At 37.1% G+C, this 21,069-nt stretch overlaps 1 protein-coding gene across 4 annotated transcripts in view; it reads right to left on the reverse strand.

The window, feature by feature from the left end:
• The window catches only part of tox (thymocyte selection associated high mobility group box), a 229,064-nt gene extending 212,700 nt beyond the window's left edge, over positions 1-16,364 (reverse strand). For 3 of the 4 annotated variants that reach the window (XM_033019774.1, XM_033019773.1, XM_033019772.1), the window contains exon 1: positions 15,796-16,358. In XM_033019774.1, coding sequence (XP_032875665.1) covers positions 15,796-15,897 — 102 coding nt within the window. In that variant the 5' untranslated portion in view covers positions 15,898-16,358. Of the gene's footprint in view, positions 1-15,795 lie in introns of all 4 variants that reach the window. The other variant, XM_033019775.1, reaches the window with a different exon arrangement.
• Positions 16,365-21,069: the final 4,705 nt, after the last annotated feature.

Here is a 21,069-nt window from a genome sequence, read left to right on the forward strand (position 1 = left end):
GACCAAAGAAAATGAAGTGACAAGCGTAAGATGCAGTCATCAAAAAAGAGTGGAAAATGTTTTAGGGGACAACGTAAAAGAGGAACAACAAAGGCTAAATAAAGAGGCAAGCAGTGAGGCAGAATAGAACAATGACCTCCACAATAAGAACAGAGGCTGAAAGAGACTAGCAAGGCATGCTAGACATTTGGGGAAAAGACTGAAAAAGCAAAGTAATTATCAAAAACACTGATTGATCAAATTTGTTTTATTATTGTTAATATGTACTTTAGGAAGCACTATAATTTTTATGGCTTGCCGGTTAATGAAATAAATTGACCCGAAACTACATCTTAATTAATCTCAAGCTGATAGAATGTCATACAGTTTGAGCTACTGCAGTTATAACAGATCTTAAAATATTCATGAGGTTGAGTTCCAGAGGTCTCACAACCACATCTGTTGTTCAAAGAACATTCAGCTAAGCCAATCCTGTCAAACCTATAACTAAACCATCAACATATGTTTTGTTGGCCTACCAGAAGCTACTACTAAAATCAATCAAACCGAATTCTATAAATTTGAACACCCTTCTCTAAATCTTCATTTATCTCTTATAAGTATTTATTTAAAAGTCATCACAGACTTTACTATAATGCATTACATCTTTTGTCTGCAAGTATGCTTGAAGAAAAGAATTTCAAAACATTCCTCAAATTAGATGACATAGACAAAACCAAAATCATTGATTTTGCTCTTTAAGGCACAGAGTTAATAAGGCTTGCTGTGTATTTAATCTTGGTTTGTGCTGGATACAGTTGGTTTAATCAGGAAATGATAAAAACCACTATGTATGGCATGTCTTCCTCTGGATTAAGGATAGTTCAAACTTCTGATTACTATCCAGTGGTCTCTGCTACCATTGTGTGTCAGATCTGAGCCGAGTTTTGCTGCCTCTTGTGGGTGGCTAGTCTGCTGATCCCCAACATTCAATGGATTGAAATAAGGTTATGCACTTGCACAAAAATGTACTCTGTAACAAGGACTCATTGAACTACTTCCTTCAGGGAGGATGAATGGACGGAGGAATAAGTGTAAAAAAAATGAAAGGAAGACATTGCAGCACAATTAGCAAAACTAAGGTTTGGATATTTAACCATCAAATTAATTGGGAAAAAATACAGATTTTGTATAGAATTTTTACAATTTTTCAGCTTGATAATGGTCTCCACACCTCTCAATTGTAAATTCAAATATTAATGCGAGGTATTTTTCATTTCAAATACCAGAAACAATAAGTTTCAATAGGCTGCTACTGTAGCCAAGTAAACTGGCACAGGTCAAAAGATCACATTTTAAAATGAGATCACTAAATTTTCACAGCTTGATAGTTAAGTAATAAATAATGTGTTCCCATTCAGTCCCAACATTAAGTCTTTTATGTGGCCTGAAGGTACAATCTTTTGGCTGTGACTATTAAATGTAACCATAGTAACGGACACATTTATTTCTTGGATTAGTGAACCACTGAAAATATTAACGTAGTAGACTTAATGGGGGATTTAGCATAATCTGTTGATAGTAGGATGAAATTTTAGAAGTTCCAATGTTCTTTCAATGGAGCAAATATTATACATCTACAGAAAGTAGCCTGCAATCAAGTGGCAAGATTTATTAGATAATCACATCCTTTTAAACACTTTATAGATGTAGGCAAACTACTGCCATTGTTACGCAACTAATTCAGGTTTTAACACAATTTTACATAATTTATAACAACATATGCAGATATTTGCCTACCGCAGTTAATGGTATAACATGCACGTGCTTTAAAGGATATAAAGGAAAGGGAAATTTCAGCATCGAGCACGACCCTTTCAAAATAATACGACATTCAATAGTTAAATTAGGTTAGAGAAAACAATGTTCAATAATTACTAAACGTTGAATTGTTGAGAAATTTGAATAGTTTCACATTGGAATCGTTAAGAGAATGGAAGGTTTGTACAATGCAACCTTTTTATGTGGCAATCATGCAGGTTTCTAATAAGTAATTACTTTTACAATCTGAATTATAAAATCTACTTTAATTAAATGGATTTAATTATCAAGCACAAATCCAGATCCTAAATGGTAAATTTCTAAGGAAATACATGCCTATGTCTGACAGGGATGATAAATGCCTTTATTTTTGGAGATACGAGATAAAAATATTTTAAAGGATTTAATGCAATACTTTAAGTACTACTTATGTTAATAGGTTTAGCACTTAAAAATGTACCATAGCACAAACACATTAATTAGGAAAATGAAACAATCAATGCATTTATTTCATTAAACAAGCTTTACTTAAATGAAGTGGCTTATGTAAGACTAGCCTAAATGGAAAAAAATGAAAGGCAACAAAAAGGGCATAGCAATAAGAAAATTGTTTTGTTTTCTAGTTATTAAGCTGTAAGTCATCTGGATCTAATCCTGAGAGCCTCTGGGCAAATGGCATTGTAAATAGTACCTACACTTCAGATATTTCTTCCACTTGTACAAAAGTGTTGTATGCATTTCTTCCAAGAAGATTCCTTCCACTCTTGAGTGTCTTGTCCTTGTAACTCCAGCTCTGTCTGCAACTCTCCTCCCCTTCCAATACTTTAACAATACTTTGTTTCCTCTAGATCTATGCATTTCCTTATACCTCTTTACAGAAAATATTGTACAAATTTTGTCCATGATACATTTATTAGTATTTCAGATGTGGAGGTTTGACGAGGTCTGTAGAATTTTCCATTCAATAATTTCACAGTTCTACTCTCCTGGTGCAAAGATAAATCTGTACATCAACTCTTAAGTTTCTGTTTCACGGAAACCTATCTCCTCCAGAACATAGCAAAATTACTGCCATTCAGAGAGTATTCAATGTTTCCACTTTGCAAAATTACCACTGGAGAACTATATGGATGCACGCTGTTTGTGCAGCCTTGCTATACAGTTTCTGATTCTGTTGGAGATTTTGATTTCAATAGATAAAATACAAGCCAGATCTAATTTAGCTTTATCACAATGGATATTGATTCACAATATAAGGGGTCTATATGTCAGATGAACATAGAACATTATCTCATTTGAAACAACGTGATTGTACATTATTTTACCCCATATGTTTGACTCATGGCAGATCGAATTAAGAGGTTTCCAACTAGACAACTGTTTCAAATAAAGAAGAGTCAAAACTGAACTTAACTATGACTTGACCTTGAGAAAATAATGGCCCAGAAATTGTTGGAAAATAATAGAGTTCACAGTTCCTGCCAAAATGTGTGTAAAAGGGTCAATATGTGATTTGAAAGGGATGCACCATATATTATGACAGCCATACACTGCTCCATCTTTGGCCTTGCACAAAAAAATGACTGCTATCTGAGAGTCGTGTCAAGGATTTGCTTGATTTTGCTATGAATTGAATAATCTCAATCAAAGCACTTAGAACTGCTGTTTTTTTTAATGTATGAATGAATGAATGATATCTTTTATTTCGAACGATTAAAAAAAAAAAAGAAGAAAAGAAAAGATGAAAATGAATAAATAAAAGGAAAATTATATATATACATATATATATATATACATAAATACATACACACATACATACATATACATGTACATATATACATACATACATATACACATATACACATATACATAACATATATGTACATACATAAATTAAAAAATCAAAAGCCAATTTCAACATAATACACATTAGACTCGTTCGAAAAGGGATAGGAAGAAGCCTATGCTTGTCAAGTCCTACTCCCATTCTTCACCATTAACAAATGCAAAATTCAATAAAATAAACTAAACAGACAATTCAAATAAAACTACTCCAATCAAGCTATTAAGAAAAAAAGAACAAAAAAAGAAAAGAACAAAAAGAACAAGCACCATTAACATCTGTGAGATTCACATTCTCCTTCCTCATTACTGTACTTTTCAAAGATATATCTTTTGTACATTTTTTAAAATTGCATCATATTCATACTTTGTTTAATTGTTTCGTCAAGACCATTCCACAAAACCACCCCACAAATGGAAATACATATACTTTTTAAATTGGTCCGATATGATATTTCATGTCATATGAAGCCCATGAATGAGGTGCTTTAAGATATTGACATAAACTCAACCCTGCAGCCAAGCAAGAGACCAAAACTGATGATTCTAACTCATATACATAATAAACTGTAAGAGATTTTTTATACTTTTACTTTTCTGTATCTTTCAATCCAATCCTTCATCCTTTATCTATCACGTTCTCAAACCATATACAGCCCGGCATTTAAATATCCACCTTGAAATTTCACCTCAGGTTAATCACCATTTCAAAGTTACTTTTGGCTTTCCTCTGGATACACCGGTTTCTACTAAATAATCTCTGCTAGCCAAATTCATGATTCCTCTTAAATGTCATATCGCTCATAGTCTCTATGTTTCCATTGTCTTAATCACTGATATCTCTGCCCCACATTATTGCATTCTTCAACACAATCCAAATCTATTCTGAGCCCCACTTCCATCTGCACATGTTTTTTTTTAAAAGTCCCCATTGAGTCATTCAAACTTACAGCAGCCTAATAATTGGCCCTACATTTGCCAAGAGATAACTCTTTCTGTTATTTTGGTCAATTACTCCCTTTTCTCCTTCTTTGATCTTATTCCAAACAATAACTTCAATGTCTTTCTTCCATCCCATATGCCATGATTGCCCTACTGTTCTCTCCAAAGTTTCAGAGAGTACAGACTGGATTGCACAGATGCTTTAGACACCCATGAGATAGACAACATCAAGTTTGAATTGTCCTGATACTCCTCTGCCAATACGCAAGGCTTCCTGGCTTCCCTTTTCTACCATCATTTTCCATTTCTCCAATTCCCTTTACTTCAGAATCAGAGAAAATGAAGAGAACATAGCCAATCAGATATAAACATGCTGATTGAAGAAAATACAATGATTACATCTAAAAGATGGACAAAGTGCTGGAGCAACTCAAGGGGTTAGGCAGCATCTATGGAGAAAAGGACCCTCCAGTTTCGCCCCACCTTCTAATTTCAGTCTGAAGAAGGGTTCCAACCCAAAACATCACGTGGAACCAGCTGCTAGAGGAAGTAGTCGAGGCAGATATTGTAACAACATTTAAAATATATTTGGACATGTACATGGGCAGGAAAGGTTTGGAGGGATAAAGGCCAAACACAGGCAGGTGGGACTAGTGTAGATGGGGCATCTTGGTCAGCATGGGACAGTTTGGTGGAAGGGCCCGTTTACATGCCGTATGACAATTAGGTTCAGTTTTGGTCACCTTGCTGTAGGAAAGATGCCATTAAGCTGGAAGGAGTGCAGATAAGATTTGAGGATGTTGGCAGGACACGAGGGAATAATGTATAGGGAGAAATTGGAGTGGCTGCGACTTTATTCCTTAGAGTGTAGGAGGCTGACCAGTGATCTAAAACAGGTATAGAAAATTATGAGGGGAATAGATGGAATGTATGCATAGATTCTCTATCCCAGGTTAGGAAAAATCTTGAATGAGAATGCATGGCTTTAAGGTGAGATATGAGACATTTAGACAGGTACATTGGACTACCTTAAATTGGGTATTTTGGTCAGGATGGATAGTTGGGCCAAAGAGCCTATTTCCATGCTGTATGATTATGACCACTTAATATTGAATGAAAAGAAAGATGATGCTTCAAATTTTACAGTCAACGGTGGTAAGGCAGTTTGCAACTAAACCTGAAGTCTTTGCCTTCTTAAAACACAACACCTCACACTTATCTGAATTAAATGATGCAACAGCCTTCCACAACCTCCCTCTGCTTCTTACCTTGAAGCCAATTTTGTATCCAGTTAGCCAGCTTTCCCTGGATCCCATGTGATCTAACCTTCCAGCACATCCTAACATGTGAAACTTTTTACAAAGGCTTTGCTGAAGTCCATATAGTGTATGTCTACAACCCTGCCCTTTTCAACTTTCTTGGTCACTGGAATTTTTAATTGATTTCCTGTACCCCAATGCAACTTTCAGTCAGGCACCAAATATTCAGTGGCAACCAGAAAGAGTGAAGTGATCAAGCAGCTTGAGCTTCCAAATAGAGTGAAGAATTCTCGGATAGCATAGAACAGGAAGCAAACAAACAAGGGGCTTTTCATAAGCCTTTACTCAATTTACAGATTCAAGACTGTTTAATTGTCATATGTACTGGCAACAGAACACTGAAATACTTACTGTATCAGCCCACTAACACATTAACCCACAAATAACATCAATCAATAATACAATAAATGAATAATCAATAATACTAAGTAACCATGATTACAAAATTGAAGTCTGTAGTGCAACCAAAAAAAGTTCATAGAAGATCATTGTCGCTGAAGTAATGGTTAGTGTTATGTAATGTTCAAGAGCCTGATAGTTTGGTTGCCTGACAGTGAAATAAAGATTATGATCTACAAATTAGACCAAACTGGAAACTAAAATATCATATGCAAACGTAAAAAATGTAAGTAGTTGAAGCAATAATCTGTAATTATTTGAAATATGTTTGAAATCTTTATCCTGAAATAGATGTAATGGCACACAATTTTTAATAGTTTTCAAAAAGGTTGTTTCAGCAATAACTGTGACTTAGCATGATATTAGAAATTCAATCATTCGGCAGCGTTTAAACATTTTCAGTCAGTTTTATAATAAGAATAGTTGTAAAAACTTGATGTTCTTGTCAAATCACTGATGCTGCATTGTTGCATTGTAGAAAATTACACTCAAAGGAGAAGAATATTACTGATAGGATTTTTAAAATATTTTATCAACAGAAGTTGGTGTCTGATCTGCATTGCAGTGACATTCAGCATTGATAGTTTTGCTATCCATAGAACTACAAAGCCTGGGTTTCTATATTACTTTGAAACTCATTTGCTAAATGTTTTATTCTTTATTTTATCTCCTACCGCTATGAATCTAATTGCTTCTTCCCTCCTTAGCATTAATTAGGAGATGTTTGATCACACATATTAACTTAATACACAGTTATTTGAAGTGGGATTTAAATATGATACAATAACAATGACTTGCAACGGGCTAATTTATAACTGGAATAATAATAACTTCAAATTTAAAATGGCTTTGAATAATAATAACTTCAAATTTAAAATGTACATAGTTTTTTATAATCTGTGATAATAAATTGCCTTCTGGTTGTTCAATTTATTAGCCACTAACTGCCCTGTAAAGTCCTGAATTTGTGACCTCAGTGAACAAAAGCTAAATGTTGAATCGCCACCACGTCAGAAATAAATTCACTACTATTAACATCAGTGATAAAGAGACCTCACTAAAGTAGCATCATAGAGAGCAGACCAAAACCTCAACATTAATTGCATAAACTGCCACGTAATCTCATCAATAAGGAATCTATTTAAAAATTGAAATTTGCTTTAAAATCTTATTGTGCAATTTTCAACACCAACTAAGATTGTTATATTTCAGTAAACTTCAAAGATCATCATAAATATCAAGACATCAAAGAATAACTAGTTCATTTTGTATGCCCTTAAATTGAAACTAGCAGAGGAAATATATTTTACTCCATATTACCTGCCTTCCATCAATCTGACAAAAGCTTGGGTGGTGGACAAATAAAACAGTGAAAGATTTTCTCAGTCCAGATGCCATCCATGGAAATCATAAAGTCCTTTTTATATGTTTACATTGCCATTTTCACATTGAATTGAGTAGGGAAACAGCTGTGACTTCTTTAATAGGCTAGATTAGCCAAAGGAAAATAATCTTCCCATGTTAGTTTATTTATTTCCCGTGTGGGACCAAGTTCCTCTAAATGCCAGATTTTGCACCCACCCTAAACCAAGTGATGGCCCAGGCCCACCCAATTTTTATGGCGAGGCAACCTATTCTCCCCCTTAAATGGTGGCCATTACGGTCAGTTTATCAGCAGGTTCAACTATCAAGGCTGTTAGGTTCGACCAGACTCATGTTGTTGCTTACTGGAGGGACTGATTACTTCCAAAGAAACATTCTCATCAGGAGGAGATAATATTAATCTCAACATGTCATAATTATCCTATCTGCAGGTTAAACTTAAACACAAAGGTTAGAATTTTTATTTTTTTTCATACCACCTCACACGAAGACTCCATGCACATAATTAGATGAACAGGAATGAAATTTGATAGAATGGTGAATTTTGCACATATCTTTCAGGGTACACCAATATTTGGGAACAATTGTTGGCCAGTTCTGAAAATATTTCAAAAACCTGTCTCAATGAAGAGGTTCTGGTTGGTCATGCAATGTATCTTGGCCTCCCACTACTCTTTTAACTACCTGCACCCCAGCAAGATTAGAATAATCACTTTTATGCAGGTACAATTTCCTTCAACAGATTTCTCTTTTGATTTTGATATTGTCAATGAGTAATTTGTATTCATTGAGTTACAAAGGGGGATAAACTTGGAGCTGCAGTTAGGTCTGATATTACTTTCAATAACAGGGTTAGGATTAGGAGATACTAGTGGATGTATGGTTACAATCCAATAGAGAAACAGATTTACAATAAGGGTCAGATTTAGTATTAATGTCTTAATCAGAGTCAGTGTATCAAACCCTGTGAAAATACAGTGAACAATTTAAAATCCACTATCTGACAGATACTAAGTTCTTTAATTATAGTCCTTATTACACCAGTTAAGATGTTATCATCTGAGGCCCTGATTTTTGGAAGGCTATTTTCAGTGAATAAACCTTAAAATTAGATACAGGGCAGTTGGAACACAGTTAAACAATATTTCCAGTGCCTTCATTACACTTACAGAGCAGTATGTAATCATACCATGCAACTGAATCATATGCTTTAATCTTAAAATATCACCTAAAAGAGTATTCAATGAAAAATGTTAGGTACCTTCACAAAGGTTAGAAGGTTTACAAATTACTTGACCATAGATTAGAAAGTATCTGCACCAGATTATATGTTTGGGCGAATCAACAGTAGCAACACATTCTTAAATAATCCAGATGTTATCAACAATCAAAATGTAAAGCAAATTATGGCAATATATTCAAGATTTCATATTCCTTATCCTGACTGGCTAAATAGCAACTCTTTTAAAGAAATTGTAACACACTTACAGTGTTATTTGTCGATTCTTAAATTATTCATACATTTGTTTTCAAATGTGTAGCTATGGACTTTGCCAGTAATAATGCAGTGAGTGCTGGCAATGCTGAATATACACACATGATATGCAATTAAAATGCCCTTTCAGATTCTTATAAGGCTGTCAGTCAAGAGAAAACCGTTCTTGACAGCATTCAACGAACCATATACACCAACCACTCGACAGGAACTTAAACAGTAACCGACTTTGTAAATAGCAGGCGAAAATGCTATCCTGATAAGCTTTATTAGCAAGACATTTCTTTTTAAATGCTGATAGGTTGGACATTAAGAAAATGCTGTAACCTCACAAGAATAACTAGTTGGAAGTTCTATTATTTTTCTGAATTCTCAACAAAATGTTTTACACGTTTATTATATTTCAATATCGCACTTTTAGATCAGGAAATTTAAGTTTAAAAAAGATCATCATTAAAATATTAAACCCATTAGATTTTTACCAATATTATGAACAAATATTACAAAATACATGTTTTAATCTGTGTAGAGATTAATTCCATATCCAATGAACTATTCTCATTAATTAGTTACTTTCCCCTTGATTGCAACCTATTCTGACTTAATTCTTGACAGAGGCAAATACTAAAGATCATTTTCGACTTTTAGCACCCATTTCTGTATAATTCTACATAGCTGCAGAACTAAAATGAATGAATTAATCCCAAACTGGGCCAATGTTTACACAATGCATGTACATTGGTTGAAGTGGCACAATATACTTCTTTCGTGACCTTCAAAAAAACATTGGCAAAATAACTGGGGTGGTTGGCAGTGAGTAACTGAGTTCATCTTCCATCATTCCAGTTCTCATTCTCCACTGAACAATGGAGATTCATAATGTTCACAAAACACTGGTCATTTTAAAGATATATGTACCTACAGACACCAATTTAAACAACATCGCAGATTAACATGGAAGGTGTGGATATCCACAAGACTTGGTTTATATTGGAAGTAATCTAAAATAATTCTAGGTAGTCTTCAAAGGGCAGCCCTAAGAAGTGAGTAATAGACTCTTAAAAGTAGCTCCCCAGCTACTCTACCTTATTTATTACGAAAGGCATCTCATTTGTTTTTGTCTTATTTAGAATAGCTAAAAGCATTTTACGGGGCAATCAAACGATAACAAATATACCTATTGTTAAATTCCTCTTTTGGGAACAGCACACTGGTAAAGAATAGAAAATACATTTATCTCATTTGCATTTGCATTTACAAAGGCAACAATGAACTTCTCCCATTTTTTTAATATATAACATGACCATAGAAACAATTATTTATCTATGATTGCAATTTAAGGTTTAGCTTTATTATCTCCTTAATATTATTACAATCAAATGACTTTAAATTTTACTGATAGAACTATGTATTACTATTTGTGGCATCAGAAACTAACTTATCAAGATCAACACAAGATTAAAAGAAAACAGCAATCTGTCTGATCCAATGACTGAACTAATCTTTAAGTTTTATCTCTATTTCTACCTTTATCTTTTGCATCAACGCACGATTTTTCACGTGAATCTTGTGAATGTATCATAAATTTCACAAAACTAGCATGCTATTCACGACTGTACAGTTGCTTGGTTTTCAATTCCATGAGAAATGTTGTTCAATTTACCACCAGTAGCAGCTGTGTATCCTTGCAGTTATATTAAAAGGACCCCATATTTCCCATATTACAACTGTTATGCTTCTACATTAGTTGATCTAAACCAAGGAAAACTTCATAAGTTCAAGCAGGAAATTTCAAAACTGACCAACACTTGAGAGCAAAGCATCAACCATAGCATATAGCCTGCCAGATATAAGGACAATTTATGATTGCTGTTATTTACAAAATATGTACAGTTTGTTTATGGAGCTAATGGACTTACAATTTATCTTAAAGTTCAGTGTGTTTTCAAATACAGCATCCTGATTACTTGCTAAGAAAGCAGTCTTCCCCGGTCCGAGTTTGTATTCTCCAAACTGTTATATTGGAAATAGTTGTTTGATCAGCAATGCCATGCTCCAATTTTGGAGATACATACAATGAGTTCCATGTTTTTCATCCAAACAATAACCAATTGAAAAGTTACGTTTTAAGGCACTTTGGAAAATCTCAAAGATGTACATCAAAGAAGCTGGATTTTAAATTTAAATATAAATCCACTTGGAGGCAGTTATTCAGATACTTGTTGATCAGCTTATTTTGTTAAACAGTTCGGTCAGAACAGATACAAGTACAGCCATCATCCTTAGTTAAGTACAAGTGACATGATCTAGAAAATCTGTCTCCCTTCGTTTTATGTTTTCTAAATGAGGTGAGCGCAGATGCATCCTCACTGTAACAGTAGCGACAAGTACACACTAATGAGTGTCACATGTGGAGCATGGCATAGCTGATCAAACTACTGTGTCTACCACAACACATACTGGAAAACATGAACTCCAACAGTGGACAATTCTGCTTTCTTGGCGAGAAGCCTGCAGGGTGCATTGTTTTGTTTAATAACACATACTGGGACTTAAATTTTGATGCACTCAACTAGATTAAAGTAACAGCAATCTTTATAAATACCACTATAAATTGAACCCAGCAACACTTGCAGCACATGAAGCCCCAAAATATTGTTTTTTTTATATAACAAGTGTACATGAAATACGTAACGTTTTGAAATTCTGTGCTGCCATATGGTCAAAATGTTTCTGTTGTTGAGGTTTTTTCTAGATTGTTCCTAGTTTGCATTTTGCATTAGCAATTCTTTCTTTTGTCAGTTCTTTTGTCTGCACAAAATTGGCTGCATTCCAGATTCAAAGTAGACCTATTCATTTGCTGACCATATAACCAGTGCCATTCTAGTTCACATCAGCCTGAGAGCTAAGCTCCACAGAGTATAAAAGGCTCATTTCACCACTGACGAATGGTGTATATATTTTGCTGTGTTAAAAAAGGTAATACCATGTCTGAAGCTAACAATATAACTTATAATTTCTCATTCAGGGGCAGGCAGCTGCCAAAATACTCATCACCTAAAAACTTCAATAGCTGTCAAAGCAGTCCTCACACTAAAACTATCATCATCATCCAAATTGTGACCTATTAATTTATTACTTATGTTAAAATAATGCGAGACAATTGCAGAAGATTAAAAAAATATTGAAAAGTCAGAGATATCGCACCACTTCAACTCAAAGTATGTGTATTAGGATGTTTGACTACAAAGCACAATGTAGATGAGGTATAAATGAAATGAACTTATTTTTGCATTCAGATAATTTCTATTACTTCAAGTGCAGTGAAACAGACTAAACACATCTCATTGACTTATTTGATTTAAACAGCTGTTTATAATGTTCTACTTGAATCAAGTCTTCTCCAAAGAGTCATTCGAATTTGGTTTTCTTTAAAAGTTGTCAGTTTGATTACTTTTTTTTGAAATGCTAGAAAGTTCATTAAAAAAAGGGTGGAAATGTTGTCAAAGTTTGATCTTTAAACACCCTTGACATAGGATATACTTAATTTATATGCGCAATGCAATTGAGAATGGGTTTACAATCACACAATCTACATTTGTGAAAGTGTAGATGTACATCTATAAACAGTAAAATTAAATTCACAAATGAAACAATTAAATTCGGTATTAAAATTTCCTTTTATTAGTTCCACAATAAAGCGTTGCCATTTTTCGTATTTTAATGACTGAATGATCGTAGTTCATAATTTAAACATAATTATTTTGCAGGATTTCCTCCTCTCCTTGTTTTCATTGATTGCTTTAAAGTTGTTCTTGGCTTCTGTTTACTCAGAACTGTCCAAAGTGATGCCAGAAATACTTAGGTTTCTGGGGTGGTAATATGTTATTTAGAACTAGATTAGTTTGTTAAGTGTTTTGAGGGTCACTTTGGGTCTGACCTCTTCTGTGTGTATCAGTCAGGCAATGATGTATCATTAACGCATAGCAGCTGTATCCCAATTGATGCCATGAGCATTACAGCTTTTTATAGCCATCAAGGGAGTGTAGATTGGCTTCTTTTATTAAACACTAAATCTGATTTTTACATTATGTGACCTGTAGTTTTCTAAATAGCCCGTATGTTCAAATATTAATGTTTTTTGAAAAGTCAATACACCCTGACATTATATTATTCCTGCAACATCTTCCGTAGTTATTTGCTATATTTTGCAACAAGTTACAGGTTATTTAAAAGACTGAAAATAAATGGCTTCTTACATGGTAAAGAGCGACCCTGGCCAACTCACAATAGCTGCTAATGATATATGGTTGACTGGAGAAAACTGCAGCTCGCACCATTTACTCAGAAAGGTCAATTCTTACTCAGAACACTCAAACGTTCACAAAGAAAATGATAATTTCATGAAAATAAATTGAATAAATCACCAGTCCTCTGTGAAACAGTGATTAAAACTGATTAGGATTTGCAGGAAAGATATTACTCTGGTAAGTTAACAATTGTTTGCTCATAGCCAGAAAGGCGGTACAATTTTATGAATTGTACTAAGTGAAAAATAATAGGTTATGTGTAACAGGTAACAATTCTGTTGATCATCTTGATAAACACCAGAACACAAAAACAAACTCAGCACTTAACACCTTCCTGTATTTGTGTGAAACGATCCATTAATTTATGAATTATATATTTCATTCATTCAAGTGAAACCTCAGATAGTATTGAAGATAATTGCACAGAAAAGAGAGGATACTTGCAAATGAATTACAATGCTGTAAACCATTCTTTGGGTGTAGATAACGCTATAAACCTTGAGGCGTTTTATAAATGTAATCTTAAACCCAGAGGCCAGAAAGAAGTCTCGAATGCTTAGGTATGTTACTTTCGCTTTTTAAAACACTGGGATTTTGCAAAAGCATTTTTAGTTGTGCATCTTTTCAACATAAAATGCAATGTTAAATGCAAAGCACTTACAAAAACAAAGTTTAATTGACTTAATTTATTTGATGTACACCATTTGTAGATGCAGTCAAAGCCAGTTGAATGCTTTAGGTTAGTTTAACCTTTATCTTTAAGAATACAAGAAAATTGAATGTTTTAAAAATTATGATTGTGTTTGGTTATAAATTTACTGATTAAAATAAAACAGGTGTTTTTAATTCAACTTAATGCAGTTTCTTGTTTTAGCAGCATTAATGCTACCAAAACCTAATAGTACACTTGTACTTGATTCACTTCCCACAACGATGCTATGTTGTGTAATTGCTGAGTAATAACTTTGTTTTCTAGATTTCCAGACTCTAGTTTCCAATATTATAGTGCAATTTAGTTTTCATTATTACAGAAAAACCACTATCTCTATCAGAATCACCACAGAGTCACAGAGGTATTCACTAACTACATGATTAAAATGAACTGAAAAAAATGGCAAGAATTTGTGATATGAAAATTGATGCAATCAGATGTTAAAACATTACTTATATTCAAATATATTCATTGTTTCCCCCTGATCTAAAATTAAGTGGAAAACTATTATGCTCCAAACACTAATGCTTATTATGTAATGCTTATTTAACACATCGTTAATGTTCAAATGAAATAATCTGTTGTATGTGTTGTGTTCCTTTTTTAGAATACTAATAAATGGGTTTGATTTGTTCTGCTGTTGTTTGATAATACACATAGACCACGCATACACTTAACTGGAGATATCTGTTCAGGTCTATGCATTCTCTCGTATTTAAACTGTAGTTTTACCTACGTATAACATTGTAAGGTCGTTGTTTTTTGTTGGTTTATCCAGGAAATACCTTACACATTTGGCATAAATAGCTTTGTTTGAATTGCCCTCCCACTCGGTAACCATGCTGATCCGCTCAGAGCACTTTCCAAACAGTAGATTTCATGCAGCATCAAACTATCGTCAACTAATCCAAACGCCCAATTCCAACAAATATGTTGTCAATGAGAGTTAATTGACACCGTGATAATTGATTCATTTTCATTGCACTTTGTCTCTAGTCTTTAAATACTACATGCGCTAAAAACTTAGTCAGCTGAACCTAAAGCACATTTTTAAAGAACACCCACTTGCTATGTTGGGGACAGATAGCTGGCCGGAAACATTGAGACTACTATTACAGCAGATAGAAAAGATAACAAAGTTATTCAGAGAGCAGCACGATTTTTAACTATTAAGAGAAAACTGTAAGTCTGCTTCTTATAGTATAAAGACATGATTATCGAGCCCGTTCAGTCACAGTTTCTGAGACAATGAAAGGAAATGAGTCGGAACTAGTTTTATTAAGATCAATTACTACCATGTCATTCCCTACTGTAAACATCCTGCGATTTAAAAAGTGTGCGGGAGGCTTAAAAAAAAAAGAGGTACATCGTCTCTCCCCAACACTCCGGCCTCAGCTTTCACCTACAATGCGCTTCAAAACTCATCAGTACCACCTTATTGTCCCCAGCCAACAGAGCCAAGTGCCTACACAGCCCGCTGCGGCTCAGCCTTGCGTTAGACCGCTTGCAGCTTTTGCAGAACTCCAGAAACATTCAAAACAGACACAAGAGTAACAATACATTTGTTTAAAAAAAAGAACTAAAGTCAATCACCTTATTGCAATAGTATGGATCTAAGCAGGGTGAAGGTCCCAGGCAGGGAGTATCAGTGGAGATGTTAGCTGGAGCAGTCTGGAGATAAAACCTCACGTCCATTTCAGAGAAATTTGCAGTGAACACATCAAGCAGCTCCCCTTTTTTTCTGGTTTGTTCGTGAGCGCAGAGAAAGAAAGAGTGTGTGAGAAAGAGAGAGAGTGAGAGAGAAAGAGAAGAAACAAGAGAGGGAGGAGAGGCACCTTCCCTGCCTCACATCCGTTTGTGGTCTGCAGTGAGAGAACTCTCCAAAATAAAGCAGAGCAGCAGCCCGTAGTTTTCTGCTCCAAAAGAAACCGCGTAGCGGTCCGGCAATACTTGAAAGAAAATAATATTTAAAAAATATATTAAGTCAGTCAGAAGCTCTTTTTTAAAAAGAAACACGAGTTGAAGGAGATGTCTGACTTTTTCTCACCACCAACCCCCCTCACCTTACGGAAGGCGACTGTGCAGTTTTGGTCAGCCTTGAGCTGCTCCTGAGCGCGTCCAGTGTGGCACCGTGAGCGGCGCCAGCCTCACACACAAAGGGAAATGCTCGGCCGCACCGGCGCGCCGCGGCAGCCAGGGGGCGTACCGACTGCCCCGGGCGGCCTGACAGACCCAGTCAGCTCCACAAAGCCATGCATTAGCCCGCCTGACAAATGGTTTGTTTTGATGTTCATAAAATGAACCATTAGACAATATGCCAGCACTGTCATTCTGGGCATTATTAAAATGTCTCAGCGCACCCTCCCCCACACCCTGAGCCTCAGACTAAAATAAACGAATTCATTATTCTTTGCAAGCAATATCCTACCCTCTCATCATATCCTTGGCTGTAGGTAGTGGTGATGGCAGACTTTCTGATTCTCAGTCAGTTATTCTCACAAGTTTACTGATTCTTGGTGATGACATAACGCATACACAATTTTAGTCATAGAGCATGGAAACAGGGACTTTGGCCTAATTCGCCAATGCCAACCAAGATGCCCATCCAAACAAGTCCCATTTGCTTCTTCTCCAGCTTCCCAAGGTATCCCTAGATGTACTTGATTCGCCCCCGGAGATTTGTCTACCTTCATACTTTTCAGGACATCCAGCAGTTCTTCAACCGCAATACTGACTATCCTCAGGATCGCGTCGTTATTGACATTCTCAAGTTCCTTAGTCTTTATGCCATTATCCATCATAAATATATAGGAGAAATACTCTTTGGGGACCTTGTTCACATCCAGTGTCTCCACGCACAGATGATAACTTTGGTTTCTGTGGTGTCCTATTCTCTCTCACATTACTCCATGCTCCTTAATATGTTTAGGAAATCTCTTTGGATTATCTTTAATCCAACCTACCATGGGTATATCATGTCCCCTTTATTCCTCCTGATTCCTTCTTACGTATGCTCCTGAATCCCCTATATTTCTCCATGGATATATTTGATCCCTGCTGCTTGTGCTTAATTCATGCCTTGTTCTGTTTTCTGTCCCAAGACTGTTTCTCACAAGACTCTGTATCTCTAAACTAAACATGCTCCTGCCTGTACATTGGATTCTGTTCCACTGCCAATCTTGTTTAAACCCTCCCTCAAAGCACCTGCAACCTGGCCAGTAGGATATTGGTCCTCCTTCAGTTCAGGGCACCCATCCCTCTAGTACAGGTTAACTTTGCCCCAAAAGAGATGCCAATTAGGGGGGCACAGTGGTGCAGCGGTAGATTTGCTGCCTTACAGCGCTTGCAGCGCCAGAGACCCGGGTTCGATCCCGACTACGGGTGCTGTCTGTACGGAGTTTGTGCATTCCTCCCGTGACCTGTGTGGGTTTTCTCTGAGATCCTCGATTTCCTCCCACACTTCAACGACGTACAAGTATGTAGGTCAAAGGTAGACACCAAATGCTGGAGTAACTCAGCGAGACAGGCAGCATCTCTGGAGAGAAGGAATGGGTGACGTTTCGGGTCGAGACCCTTCTTCAGACTGATGTCAGGGAAGTGTGCGGTACAGACATAGAATGTAGCCGGAGACAGTAAGACTGGTGGGAGAACTGGGAAGGGGAGGGGATGGAGAGAGGGAAATCGAGGCTATGAAGTTAGAGAAGTCAATGTTCATACCATTGGGGTGTAAGCTACCCAAGCGAAATATGAGGTGCTGTTACTCCAATTTGCCCTGGGCCTCACTCTGACAATGGAGGAAGCCCAGGCCAGAAAGGTCAGATTGGGAATTGCAGGAGGAGTTAAAGTGCTGAGCAACCGGGAGATTAGGTAGGTTAAGGCGGACTGAGTGGAGGTGTTCAGCGAAACGATCGCCGAGCCTGCACTTGGTCTTGCCGATATACAGTAGTTGACACCTGGAACAGCGGATACAGTAGATGAGGTTGGAGGAGGTGCAAGTTAACCTCTGCCTCACCTGAAAAGACTGTCAGGGTCCTTGGATGGAGTCACGGGGAGAGGTAAAGGAACAGGTGTTGCATCTCCTCCGATTGCAAGGGAAAGTACCTGGGGAGAGGGAGGTTTGGTTGGGAATGGACAAGTTGACCAGGGAGTTGCGGAGGGAACAGTCTCTGCGGAAAGCAGAAAGGGGAAGAGATGGGAAGTAGTGGGATCCCGTAGGAGGTGGCGAAAATGTCGGAGGATTATATGCTGTATGCGACGGCTGATGGGGTGGAAGGTAAGGACAAGGGGGACTCTGCCCTTGTTACGAATGGGGGTAGAGGGAGCAAGAGGGAAGCTGCGGGATATCGAGGAGCCCTAGTGAGAGTCTCATCTGTAATGGAAGAGTGGGACCCCTGTTCCCTAAAGAATGAGAACATCTCCGATGACCAATGTAGGTCAATTCAAGAGGTTCAAGAGATTCAAGATGGGTCACATGTACCACAAGGTACAGTGAAATTCGAGTTACCATATGGCCACACCAAGTGAAAAGCAGTAAGCCAACCACATAAAATAAAGTTTTAAATAAATTGACTTGGTAAATTTGAAAATTGTCCCAAGAGTGTGTAGAAGAGTGTTAATATGTGGAGATCGCTGGTCGGCGCGGACCCGTGAGCTGAAGGGCCTGTTTCCACGCTGTATCTCTAAACTAAACTAAACAGTGATGCAAAAATCTGAATCCTTCCACCTGTACCAATTCCTCAGCCACACATTCATCTGTTCTATTTTTGTATTCCTACCATAGCTAGCATGTGGCACTGGGAGTAATCTGGAGATTACGACCCTTGAGGTTCTGCTTTTTAACCTTTTGCCTAATCTCTCCATATTCACATTACAAGACCTCATCCCTTTTCCTACCTATGTAATTTATGCCTGTTCACAATGACTTCTGTCTGTTTACCCTTCCCCTGGAGAATGTTCGGTAGCTGCATAGAGACATCCTGGATGCTGCAGGATGTCGGGGAGGCAATTCATGGTCCCCTGAATCCTGTTTTCAGCATTAGAATCTCCTCTCTGTCTCCTAACTAATGAGTCTCCTATCACAATCACTCTGTCTGATTACACCCTGCTGTGCCTCAGAGCCAGATCCAGTGCCACGGATCTGACTGCTGCTGTTCTCCCTCTAAACGATCACCCCCCCGAAACAGTATCCAAAAAAGTATACCTGTTTTCAAAGAGAAAAGCTATAAAAGATTCCTGCACTCTCTGTCTCCTCTCTTTCCCTTCCCAGGTGGTCACCCATCTACTTCCTAACCGCACCTTGGACATGACCACCTTGCTATAACTCCTATCTACGAAGCTCCCATTCTCCCGGATGACCCTGAGATTGTCCATCCGCAGCTCCAGTTCCTCCAAGTGGTCAGACAGTGGCTGCAACTGGATGCATTTCCCACAGGTGTAGTTCGCAGGGACAGTGCAGGTTTCCCTTATCTTCCACATCCTGCAGGACCTTATCCCTATTCCTACCTATTGTCATTTTTGCCTATGTTCACAATGGTTACTGTTGTTTTCCCTCCCCCTTGAAGATGTTCTTCTATAGCTGCTCAGAGACATCCTGAATATCACTGCCTATCTGCTATCCCAACTGCACTGAGACTAAAAGAGGAACTGATGAGAAAAAATACTTTCCCTTATCTTACCTATTACTCTGCTTAGCTGCCTTGTCAAAGGCTCTTGAGTCAAAGCCTCAATACCTACTATCACACACAACACCTGCTTGTCAACACAGCCTCTCCCAAAGTCCGGAACAGCAGCTCTGCTATTGCCCTCCTTCCTTTTATACATCATCAGGAGCAGTCACTCTTGGACACTAATGGCTGCTTTTTAAATCCCCAGCGCTGCTCCTCCACTAACCTTAATCCTTAATTTCCCCAGGAATGAATAAAAAGTAAATCATTATCTGCGTTACTAAATAAAATGTTATAGATAGGTCATAGAAACATAGAAACATAGAAAATAGGTGCAGGAGTAGGCCATTCGGACCTTCGAGCCTGCACCACCATTCAATATGATCATGGCTGATCATCCAACTCAGTATCCTGTACCTGCCTTCTCTCCATACCCCCTGATCCCTTTAGCCACAAGGGCCACATCTAACTCCCTCTTAAATATAGCTTTAAGAGGGAGTTAAGATGTGGCCCTGGTGGCTACATCTAAATTGCTTCTAGGTATTTGTAAATTGTAAATTTACAGATACCTAGTCATCTGTAAATTGCCTCTAGGTGAATGGTAGAATCAAGGCTGAGTTGAAGGCAATGTGGGTAGAATAAAAAGGGATTAATGAAAGATTAATGTAAATCCATGCTTGATGGTCTTGGTGGACCAGTGCCCAATTTTAGAAACAGAAACATAGAAAATAGTCCATTCGGTCCTTCGAGCCGAATGGCTGATCATCTAGAATCAGTACTCCGTTCCTACTTTTCCCCTTGATTCCTTTAGCCCTTCAAGCTCTTGAAAAAATCCAGTGAATTGGCCTCCACTTCTTTCTGTGGCAGAGAATTCCACAGATTCACAATTCTCTGCGTGAAGAGGTTTTTCCTCATTTCAGCACTAAATGGCCTACTCCTTATTCTTAAACTGTGACCCCTGGTTCCGGACTCCCACAACATGGGGAGCATTTTTCCTGCATCTAGTCTGTCCAATCTTTTAAGAATTTTATATGTTTCTATAAGATACCCAATCATCCTTCTAAATTCCAGTGAATACAAACCCAGTCTACCCATTCTTTCATCATACTGTATGTCAATCCCGCCAACCTGATAATTAACCTTGTGAACCTACGCTGGACTCCCTCAATAGCAATAATGTCCTTCCTCAAATTAGGAGACCAAA

Source organism: Amblyraja radiata, chromosome 4 (genome assembly GCF_010909765.2).
Source record: "Amblyraja radiata isolate CabotCenter1 chromosome 4, sAmbRad1.1.pri, whole genome shotgun sequence".
NCBI lineage: Eukaryota > Metazoa > Chordata > Chondrichthyes > Rajiformes > Rajidae > Amblyraja > Amblyraja radiata.